The following is a 12,043-nucleotide window of genomic DNA, read 5'->3' on the forward strand; positions in this document are numbered from 1 at the left end:
GGATGAAATAGTAGAATTCCACCAACTTCTTCAATCTGAAATCGATCAAACATGAAATCAAGATGTACTGATCATTACTGGTGATTGGAATGCAAGGATTGGGAGCAAAGAGGAAGGATCCATAGTTGGAAAATATGGCCTTGGTGATAGAAATGATGCTGGAGAACGCATGATGGAATTCTGAAAAATCAATGATTTGTTCATTTCAAATATATTCTTTACACAGCATAAGAGATGATTATACACATGGACCTCACCAGATGGAATACAAAGAAATCAAAATGACTATATCTGCAGAAAGAGACCATGGAAAAGCTCACATCATCAGTGAAAACAAAGCCAAGGGCAGACTGTGGAACATACCATCAATTACTCATAATGCAAATTCAAACTGAAGCTGAGGATTATGAAAACAAGTCCATCATAAGAAAACCAAAATATGACCTTAAATATATCCCACCTGAATTGAAAGATCATCTGAAGAATAGACTTGATACATTAAACACTAAGGACCAAAGACTAGAAGAGAGTTGAGATTACATCAAGAACATCACACATGAAGAAAGCAAAAAGTCACTGCGAAGACAAAAAAGAAGGAAAAGGTCAAAATGGCTATCAGAAGAGACACTGAAACTTGCTCTCCAGCATAGAGATGCTAAAGCAAATGGAAGAAATGAGGAGTTCCCAGAGCTGAAAAGATAATTTCAAAGATCAGCTCGAGAAGATAAAGTCAAATATTACCACAAAACGTGCAAAGATCTGGAATCAGAAAACCAAAAAGGAAGAACAAGCTCAGCATTTATCAAGCTGGGAGAACTGAAGAAAAAATTCAAGCCTTGACTTTCATTATTGAAAGAGATTCTCTGAGCAAATTACTGAATGATGTAGAAAGCATCCAGAGAAGATGGAAGCAATACACAGAGTCACTGTACAAAAGGAAATGGTTAATGCTCAACTGTTTCAAGTGGTAGCATATGATCAAGAGCCAATGATCCTGAAGGAGGAAGTCCAATGTGCACTGAAGGAAATGGCAAAGAAGAAGGCACCGGAAACTGATGGAATAAAAATTGAAATCTTTCAAGAAAAGTGAGGCGGCACAGGAGGCACTCACTCATCTCTGTCAAGAAATTTGGAAGATCACTAACTGGCTGACTGATTGGAAGAGATCCATATTTGTGCCCATTCCAAAGAGAGGTGACCCAACGGAATGTGAAAATCATCTGACAATCTCTTTGATATCCCATGAAAGTAAAGTTTTACTAAAAATTATAGAGAAACGGCTGCTAGCATACATTGACAGAGAACTTCCAGAGGTTCAAGCCAGATTCAGACGAGGCCATGGAATGAGGGATATCATTGCTGACGTCTGATAGATCTTGGCAGATTTATTAACTATGCAAAGGCTTTCGACTGTGTGGATCATGAAAAACTATGGACAACATTGTGAAGTATGAGTATTCCAGAACACTTAATTGTGCTCATGAGGAATCTGTACCTGGACCAAGAGGCAGTTATTCAAGCAGAAAATGGGAACACTGAATGGTTTAAAATTAGGAAAGGTGTTTGACAGCGTTGTATTCTTTCCCCATACTTATTCAACTTGTATGCTGAGCAAATAATCTGAGAAGTTGGGTTATATGAAGAAAAACGTGGTATCCGGTTTGGAGGAAGACTTATTAACAACCTGCCATGTGCAGATGATACAACCTTGCTTGCTGAAAGTGAAGAGGACTGAAAACATTTACTGATGAGAAGATCAAAGAACAGCCTTCAGTATGGATTACATCTCAATGTCAAGAAAACAAAAATCCTCACCACTGGACCAATAAACAACATTCCTATCAAAAGAGAAAAGACTGAAGTTGTCAAGGACTTCATTCTTCTTGGATCAACTATCAACACTCATGAAAGCAGCAGTCAAGAAATCAAATGGTGTATTGCATTAGGGAAATCTACTGCACAGCACCTTTTTAAAGCGTTGAAGAGCAAAGATGTCAGCTTGAAGACTAAGGTGCGTCTGACCCAAGCCATGGTATTTTGAATAACGTCATATACATGCAAAAGCTGGACAGTGAAAAAGGAAGACCATAGAAGAATTGATGCTTTGGGGTTATGGTGTTGGAGGAGAATATTGAAAGTGCCATGGGCTGCCAAAAGAACCAATAGACATCCATTTTGGAAGAAGTGCACCCACAGTGCTACTTGGAGGCCAAGATGGCCAAACTTCGTCTCTCATACTTCGGGATAGACATATTGTCAGGAGGGACCATTTACTGGAGAAGGATATCATGTTTGGTAAGGTGGAGGGTCAGAGAAAAAGAGGAAGACCCCTAACGAGATAGACTGGACAAGTGGCAGCATCGATGGACTCAATTGTGGCAACAATAGTGAGGTTGGCCTAGGATCAAGCATTATTTTGTTTTGGTGTGCATAGTCACTGTGAGTCATTACCAACTCAATGGCACCTAACAACTACAACAACATAAATACATCAATCACACAAGTTTTGTTTGATAGATATACTTACAACTTTTACCAAAGATAAGCAGCATTATTACATATAGACAATAGTTTCAGGTATTTTAAGTTTAAAATCCTGAAGCTATGCAAAGTAAGTTCACTCTTACGGATTTCCTTTACACCTCTCTAATTTTCAAAGAAGTTTTTTCTAAGTTGATTAAATATTTAAAACACATTCATAATTTAAACCTATTGCTTTTATCAGTCTGAATTACAGTATTATATTCAAAACCATAAGCTCCAAAAGATGAAACTGCAATATAAATAAAATGACATCTGAATTAATATTTATAGGACAGCTAATAATTTGTTATTACCTTTCTATTCGAATTTGAGATATACTGTAAATCCTAGCCTCTATGCCTGTGATTGGAGTTCTGGAATGGTGCTTGACTATAAAGTCAGTTTGAACCACAAGGCCGGATGTTCAAACTCACCAGCTTCTCTGCATAAATTCTATACAAAGTCGCTATGAGTTGGAACCATCTAGAAATCACTTAACATCTTTGTGATTATGGACTCGTTTTTAAATTAGTTGCTAAGAAGTAAAGACTAAGGTGGAACACTAAGGAGAAAGATTACAGTGGAACTAAGGATAAAGATGCCCTTACCTTAGTAGAGGTTGTGACTAAAATCACTACCCTTAAGAGTCCTGGTGTGGCGCTGCGGGTTAATGCGCCAGACTGCAAAACCATTTGAACTGCAAGGTTGGCATTTCAAGATCACCAACCACTTCTCGGAAACCCTACCTAGGGTCGCTATTGGTCAGAACTGACCTGATGGTATTTAACAGCAGCAACAACTAGAAAGATTATAGTGGAACTAAGGATAAGAATGTCCCTACCTTAGTATAGGTTGTGACTAAAGTCAGTATCCTTAGCGTCAGTGCCTTGGGGGGCATAGTCTGACTCCAACTTATAAGACTGGATTTTGCAGCTGGCTCATTCCCCATCTGACCTCTAGTTCGTGGGACTTTTGATCCATCAACCTGACCTTGATTCACCAGTTCCTGCAGCCTCATGCACCAACAATCTGTCATCTGACCTGCCGATTTGGGTTCCTCGGCTCTTCCTGAGACTACATGGGTGAGAAGATTCTTCCATACTGACTTCTGAACTAAAGACTGGGACTTGCCAGTCTCCACAATTGTGTGAGCCACTGCAGCATGTTGCAGAACCCTGGGACTTAAGGGAAGGGAGGAGTGGTGATTGATAACAACAATGATGTATGGAGTGGTAACGTTGGAAAAGTTGAAGAGCTGGGATATCTTTAACGTCCAACTCATAGGAACCAGGCTTGTGCTAATCTTCTAAAAGAAATTATTTAAAAAAAAAAATACTACTTACAATGCTAAATGTCTTCTGATCCAATTCTTCAGACTCTTCAGATATGGGAACTGGTTCACCAATTGCAGTGATATGAACGGGAGTATCTGATGCTGAAGATTTTTTTGATCGTTCCTTGCTATCAGACTTGCACTCACTCAACTGAATTAAAAAAAGTAAAATAAAACAAAAAAACCCAAAACAACAAAGAAAAAAAGATTAAAAATTACAGAGACAAATCACTGTCTTGTTTACTCTCAAGTGCCTATTTAACCAGATACTCTTAACAATTTTTTATTTTTCACCCAATTTTTTTGAGGAAAAACAAAGTAAAAAGCTACTCTGCAATGTTATGCCAATGTCATAACATTAAAAAAAAAAAAAAAAAAAAGGGTTCAGTTATTTTTATTCCCTAATACTTAAACACACACTATCAACTATTAAGTACAGAGTTATTAAGACTAATTTGGTCTGATAAATAATTTGTTTAGTAAATATGTTGTTGTTTTTTTTTCACATTCTAAAATTTCCTCTTTTTTTTTCATGTCTTTTTCTATCAGCATAACTTTTACTTTTTTTTTCTTTAAAATCTTCTTCTATATCTTTATTAGCCTCTTTTTCCTTTATCTCCCTCTTAAATCCTTTTTTATTCTTTTTCTTTTGCTTCCCTTTTTTCTTCTGGTTCCTTCTTTATACAAACATCTGGCTCAGGTGTTTCTTCACTGTTTCTGATTTAATTTGTTTGGATGTTTCACAGAAGTGACCTCATCCTGGAAAGACCAAGTATGGCCAATATATTATTAACCAAATTTTGAAGGAAACTAAATTTTATCTTGGCATGACTATGGATTCCATGTATGTAGATTATGAAATAAGTAACTTAGAATCCATTAATTTTATGATACATGTAATGTTTATCTTCCTATAAATTAAGATAAACAAACCTGGCTCAAAATTTCTATTAAAATAAAAGGCAATTGGCAAATGTTTAAAAAGGAAGAACCGCTGTTTTAGTCCTATAGTAATTATGTAATACTTCTTTCAGACAGGTAGAATTCTGCTATACAAATAATATAATGAGAGTCATTAAAAAAAAAAAAAAAAGGCTTTACTACATAAGAGTCAAACTTCAGGTCTTAGTTCAAGTTTTCAATGTAAAGTGTTTACTACAGTATGTCAAGTTTCGTTTCCATAGGAAAATCTGCTTCCTAAGACACATTCCTACCTTATCATCGTCATCATCAGACTTTTCTGAAGGCATGGGAGAAGAATCACTCTTTATTTCCTCTTTTACTTTTATAGACTTCATTGATTTATTCTTCTTAGCTCTTGCTTTTCTTCTCTTTGAACCTCCCTAAAAACAATCATTTTTATTTTAACCAATTCTATTTAAAATTTTCATCAATATTATATCTAAAAAGGAGACCTGGTGTGGCACTGTAGAGTAATAGTCAGAATTGACTCAACAGCACTTAACAACAATACCTGAAAAAGCTAGAACAACTCCTAGTTTTTCACTCACTCTTTAGTCTGCTGGTAATAAACCGCACAACTTTAGGAAAATATACAAAGTTGATAGAATGTAAGGAATCAAACATAAGGCTCATATGAATAAAGATTAACTATGATTAGTTCTTCCTTTAATAAAGATTAGAGACAAATACAAATTTTTGTCCTCCCAGATTAGTATCACCTTCAAGTAAATACAATACTCTCAGAGATAGCATTAAAAGTTATTTTGTAATGGTATTTACATAGTTATTGACATTATGGTCACACCAGCAAACTATTAAAAGTAGCTTTAGTTTCTAACAATCTCCCTTTTAGTGTCTTTTCTGTACATTTTTGGAACCTCCCTTATAATTAAGCTCAGTGACCTTTGATGCTCACCTTAAGCTCCAAATTAAACATTATTACAGGTTTGACCTTTCCAAAAGTACCTCACATTCTAAATATCAAACATTCGAAATATTCTCCCATTCCTTCTCCAAATATCAGATAAGTATAAAATTCAACTTATGAAAGATAAGACTCAACGTATTTAAAGTGTACGTTGAGATAATTTATTGAAAACTACTAAGTCAGAGAGAAATACACTTTTAAACTCATATTAACACCTTAGGGTGTTCAATACACTAGGAATTATTTGACTTTTTGAAAAGCACACAGATCTCAAACATCTAAATTTTAACTTACTGCACCAGAAAGTCTCTGAGCTTCTTTTCTTGCAAGATCTTTACTAAGTAATTTGATGAGGTAGTCTGCACGTGTCTGCAACTGTTTTGCTTGTGGTTTTTTATCAGGATCATCTGGAAGAATCTGAAAATTAATTCATTGTTATTAATAATATGAAAAATGTATTAGCTAAAGATGCTTATTAGCCCATTTAAAAACATAAGTCTCTCTATATAAATATATAAAAATCACTAACAAGTTATAATAAAAAAATTATATGAATAAAAATACTGTGTTAAGAAAAAACCACTTTAAAAAAAGTGTTTAAAAAAACACTTAAAATTGCTATGGCACAACTACATATTTAATTTTTCTAGGACTGAATTCTAAAAAGAAATTTTTAAAAAAACCCTTCATGTTAGTACCTTTCAAAATGAGAATTTTACATGAGTGTATCTTTTTAAGGACATCTCTTTCTCTCCATACATGTATATATCTCATGTTTCTCTAGGGAATCCTTCAACACCTTCATAGTAGTACATGGCAGTCTCAGTACTAATGGTTTCTCATTGTCAGTGAAACTAACAATATACAAAAATAACTAAAAGAACAAAGGAATTCCTCCAATGTTTTTATCCATTTAGACAAAGAAATTATTTCAACTAGCATGATGGTGGTGGTGGTGGTGATATGCTGTGGCATCAGTTCCAACTCACAGCGACCTTATACAGAATTTCTAAAGCTAGAAATCTTTCTCATGCAGAACCACTGGTAATTTCAAACTGCTGACCTTGAGATCAGCAATGTGACTAGTAACCACTACACTAACAGAGCTCCTTATAGAAAGGTCAAGGTAGAGAACAGTTAAGGCATTCTGACCTCATGTGAGTATGTTGTTGTTAAGTGCCATTGAGCCAGTTCTGACCCACAGCAATCCAGTATAGGGTTTCCAAGGAGCAGCTGGTGAGCTTGAACCACCAACCTTGTGGCTCAAAGCAACTTTGCAGTCTAGTACATTAACCCCTGGACTCTGTAACTAGCATAGTGCAGCAAAATCACCCAAAATCCTAAGCATTGTTTTATAATTTAAAAATTAAGCCTTAATACTAAAAATAATAGTTTTAGAGGTAAAGTGATTCTCATAGATGATTTAAATCACATCCATTCATGAAAACCAGCTTCTAAAGAAGTTAAGGCCACCCAGCTTGCTAGAGTCTTAGTTGCCTTTTAGCTTATTTCTAACATACTTTAGAAGCAAAAATCAGGTTAGATGGAACTCAACATAAGTGATCAACAGAATTTAAGAAGTATATAAAAGTACCTTGTGTGTTAAACTGAGGTCAGGATCCATTTTAATCATCTCCCAGCTTCCATATCCATATTCGTAGATACCAATTAACAAATTGGAGTCATCTTCTTTGCCCCAATCTATATCAAAATGAGCTGCCTTTGTGTGGCATGGGATACTATACCTATTAAAGTTAATAACCATTGTCAAATAAGTTTAATTACCTTATTAAAAAATTAATTTTTAAAAACACATTTGAGTGATTAGACTTCAAAATACTATGCTTTGTTTTTAAAACCCATTTTTTTCTGGTCCTGGGACTTTAAAATCCTAGTATAGAGGGACACTGATTGATGTCTGTCTATTGACATAACATAGTCCACAAAGACAATGTTCTACATCCTACTTTGGTGAGTAAAACTGGGATCTTAAAACTTTTGAGTGGCCATGAAAAGGTACAACTACTGGTCTCCTCTTGTCTAGAACAAAGAAAAGAGTGAAGAAGTAAGTTGTCCAAAGGACGAAGAGCTTTAGTGAACCCTAGCCTCCATGACTCTGAGAAGAGAAGAATTAAGAGAGTGCCTGGCTACCACCACTAACTACTCTGAATGGAATCACAATAGTAGGTTCTGGGTACAGTGGGATAAAAATGTGGAATAAAAGTGAAAATAATAAAAAAGACCAGGCTTGAAAGTCTGATACAAACTGGTAGAACTCATGAGACTATGGCTCTTAGATATCCTTCAAGCCTGGATCTGGACTCATTCATCTCTGTGGCTCAACTTCCAGCAAATGATAAACCTATAATGTGAACAGAAACACCAGGGAGAGGCACACACTTCTTAGAACAATCACCATGAGATAAAAAGGACAGCATGTGCCTAGGGCTAAAGCACAAAAGATAAGAAAGAATAAAGGAAAACAGTAATCACAAGGAAGAAGTAAAAAGAGTGCTGTTACATTGTGAGGAATACAATGAATGTCACAAAAAACAATGTGTATGAATTGTTGAATGGAAAATCAATCCATTCTATAAATTTTTGCCAAATCACTCTAAGAAGTTAAAAAACAAACATTCACAAAGTTATTTAACAACAAAAGCGATTTACACTGGAGAAACTAAATAACTTACTGCTTTCTTTCCTCTGGATCTGAAGGAATGGACTTGTGCAATGGTATTAACTCTTCTTCATGGGAGATGACGAGCTTGGCATTCACCTGTACACCTGATATTCGGAATGTTGGACCCTTCACTTTTCCAAGCCTACCACCTTAAGAAAGAATGAAAGAAAATAAAACTACTAAAAAGTAGAAAATAAAACTGTTAGTCTGTTTGTTTATTCAACATTGCCACACCAAAACTCCTAGGGACCTCTGTATTTAGTTGCTGTTCTTAGTTGTGCCCTTGAGTTGGTTCTGGCACACAATGTTCCGCAGAAGCAGATGAGTTTACGTCTAGAAAATTCAAAGTGATGTTATTATACATGCTAATAAACACTGTTTATATTACCTATGTATGAGAAAAGTTGAGGTTTTCTGCTCCTGAAAAGATTTCCAACCTATACAGGGTAGCTGTGAGTAGGAACCAACTCGATGGCACCTAACAACAGCAGCGTATTATTTATATTAAAGGATGGCTTTTTGGCAAATCTTAGATTTCATTCCTTGATTTTCTAGTACATGCTAGTGATTCTTTGTTTAGTGAAACAGTAGGTTAAACACTGGGCTGTTAATAGATAGGTCAGTGATTCAAGCCCACTAGTTGCACTGTGGAAGAAAGATGAGGCAGTTCGCCTGCAAGAAGACTGACCTAGAAGACAATAGGTTTGGGGTTTTACTAGTGATTATAATATAGAAGCTAAAATCAGCCTAATAGTACCATCAGTCTCTAAAGAAGGGTTGAAGTTATGATTTGTCATTGTATTGGAGTATAAATCTTTTCTGAATGTCCTTACTCAGATAGATGAACTGTGAAATAAGCATAATGAAGTAACTATTCCCCAAAGCATATATATTAGTTATACTGTCTTCTTTCCATAATCTATACTAAAAACACTACTATCGACAGTAATTCTTGACGTTACCCACCAACCAGTATATACCAGGGATTCTAAAGATAGATTCTATTGCTTTTAACAATACAATTAATTTCTCTATTTCTTATTACCCAGGAATGGCCTTGCTTTGTTTTCTAAAGCATCTATAAGAATAATCGACTGTTCTGCGGGAGAAAGATGAGGCTTTCTGCTCCTGTAAAGATTTACAGCCTTGAAAACCCTTTACAGGGTCACTCTGAGTCAGAACCGACTCCATGGCACATAACAACAACAACAACAACATTGGAACGATCAACAGTTAAATGTAAGATATATTACTGTATAATAACTGGACTGCTAAGTTCAATGGATTGTTTTTTAGTTTTTCATCTCAACTTGAAGTCTTCTTCCATGACCAACAAGGGAAGAAAAACAAAAATTGTGAGTAGGCTTCTCACTGCCTCTGCCTAAAAGTTATATGCATCATTTCTGTTTACATTTCATTCTAATCAGATCTAGTTGCACAGCTCTTCTAGAAAACAGCATGGAGCTAAGAAGTACAGGCTTCCATGTGATGTTGTTGTTGTTAAGTGCCAACAACTGGGTTCCAACCCATAGTGACCCTGAACAGGGTTTCTGAGGCTGTAAATATTTACGGGAGCAGAAAGCCTCATCTTTTGCCCATGGAAAAGCTGGTAGTTTCGAACTGCTGACATTGCGGTTCACAGCCGAATTTGTAACCACTACGCTACCATATTCAACCTGAATGCTGAGCAAATAATACGAGAAACTGGGTTCTATGAAGAAAAATGTGGCATCAGGATTGGAGGAAGACTCATTAACCACCTGCGATACGCAGATGATACAACCTTGCTTGCTGAAAGTGAAGAGGACTTGAAACATTTACTTATGAAGATCAAAGAGCACAGCCTTCCATATGGATTATATCTCAATGTCAAGAAAACAAAAATCCGCACCACTGGACCAATAAACAACATTCTTATCAATGGAGAAAGGATTGAAGTTGTCAAGGACTTCATTCTTCTTGGATCAACTATCAACACTCGTGGAAGCAGCAGTCAAGAGATCAGAGGACGTATTGCATGAGGTAAATCTGCTGCACAAGACCTTTTTAAAGTGTTGAAGAGCAAAGATGTCAGCTTGAGGACTAAGGTGCGCCTGACCCAAGCCATGATGTTTTCAATAGCCTCATATGGATGCGAAAGCTGGACAGTGAATAAGGAAGATCGTAGAAGAATTGATGCCTTTGAGTTGTGGAGTTGGAGGAGAATACTGAAAGTGCCATGGACTGCAAAAAGAACCAATAGATCTGTTTTGGAAGAAGTGCAGCCAGAGTGCTCCTTGGAGGCCAGGATGGCTAAGCTTCGTCTCTCATACTTTGGACATATTGTCCGGAGGAAACAGTTGCTGGAGAAGGATGTCATGCTGGGTAAGGTGGAGGGTCAGAGAAAAAGAGGAAGTCCCCTAACGAGATGGATTGGCCAGGTGGCATCATTGATGGACTTAAGTGTGGCAGCGGTAGTAAGGTTGGCCCAGGATCAGACATTGTTTCGCTCTGCTGTGCATGGGGTCGCTATGAGTCGGTTCCAACTCAATGGCACCTGACGATGATGACGACCAACTTCTTTAGTCTAAATTGATCAAACATGTAATCAAATATATACTGATAATTACTGGTAATTGGAATGCAGAGGTTGGAAACAAAGAGGACAGGCGAGTAGTTGGAAAATATGGTGTTGGTGATAGAAATATGATTCTGGAGATGGCATGATACAATTCTGCTAGACCAATGAATTGTTTACTGCAAACACCTTTTTAAAACAACATTTAACAGGTGATTATAAACATGGACCCCATAAGATGGAATACACAGGAATCAATTAACTATATCTGTGATATTAGATGGTTAAAAAGATAAATATATGTCATCAGCCAAAACAAGCCAGGAGTCAACTATGGAATAGACCATCAAACATGCAATGTAAATTCAGGATGAAGCTGAAGAAAATTAAAACAAGTCCACAGGAGCCAAAGAATGGCCTTGAACATATATCAAGAGCAGATTTAATGCATTAAGCATTAGTGACAGAAGATCTGAATAGCTGTGGGAAGGCATCAATATCATACATGAAGAAAGCAAAAGGTCATTAAAAAGACAGAAAAGAAATAAAAGACCAAATGGGCATCGGAAGAGACTATGAAACTTTGATTTCAGCATAGAAATGTTAAAAAAAAATGTTAAAAAAAAAAAAAAAAAAAATGGAAGAAACGGAAGTCAAGGATAACAAAAAATTTCAAAGGGATGCTTGAAAAGACAAAATATTTTAATGAAATGTGCAAAGTTCTGGAGTTAGAAAAACAAAGGGAAGAACATACTCAGAATTTTTCAAGCAGAAAGAACTGAAGAAAATTTCTAATCTCCACTTAAAATACTGAAGAACATCAAGGGCAAAATATTGAATGTTGCAAAAAGCATCAAAGAAAATGTAAGGTATACACATAATCACCGTACTAAGAAGAAAATAGTTTATGTTCGACCATTTCAAGACATAGCATATGATCAAGAACTGATGGTACTAAAGGACGAAGTATAAGCTACATTGAAGGTAGTGTTGAAAAACAAAGTTCCAGGAGTTAATGGAAGCCACAATGAAGTCTTTCAACAAATTAATACAGCA

At 36.0% G+C, this 12,043-nt stretch overlaps 1 protein-coding gene across 1 annotated transcript in view; it reads right to left on the reverse strand.

Annotated features, from left to right (window-relative positions):
* The window catches only part of CHD1 (chromodomain helicase DNA binding protein 1), a 132,478-nt gene that overhangs the window by 18,684 nt on the left and 101,751 nt on the right, over positions 1 to 12,043 (reverse strand). Inside the window, exons 26-30 of the mRNA XM_006875694.1 lie at positions 8,441 to 8,579; positions 7,342 to 7,492; positions 6,042 to 6,164; positions 5,071 to 5,199; positions 3,867 to 4,007 (exon numbers count right to left, since the gene is read on the reverse strand). Of these exons, the coding sequence (XP_006875756.1) occupies positions 3,867 to 4,007; positions 5,071 to 5,199; positions 6,042 to 6,164; positions 7,342 to 7,492; positions 8,441 to 8,579 (683 nt within the window). The remainder of the gene's footprint in view (positions 1 to 3,866; positions 4,008 to 5,070; positions 5,200 to 6,041; positions 6,165 to 7,341; positions 7,493 to 8,440; positions 8,580 to 12,043) is intronic.

The sequence above is a fragment of the Chrysochloris asiatica genome, unplaced genomic scaffold, assembly GCF_000296735.1.
Source record: "Chrysochloris asiatica unplaced genomic scaffold, ChrAsi1.0 scaffold00335, whole genome shotgun sequence".
Lineage (NCBI taxonomy): Eukaryota > Metazoa > Chordata > Mammalia > Afrosoricida > Chrysochloridae > Chrysochloris > Chrysochloris asiatica.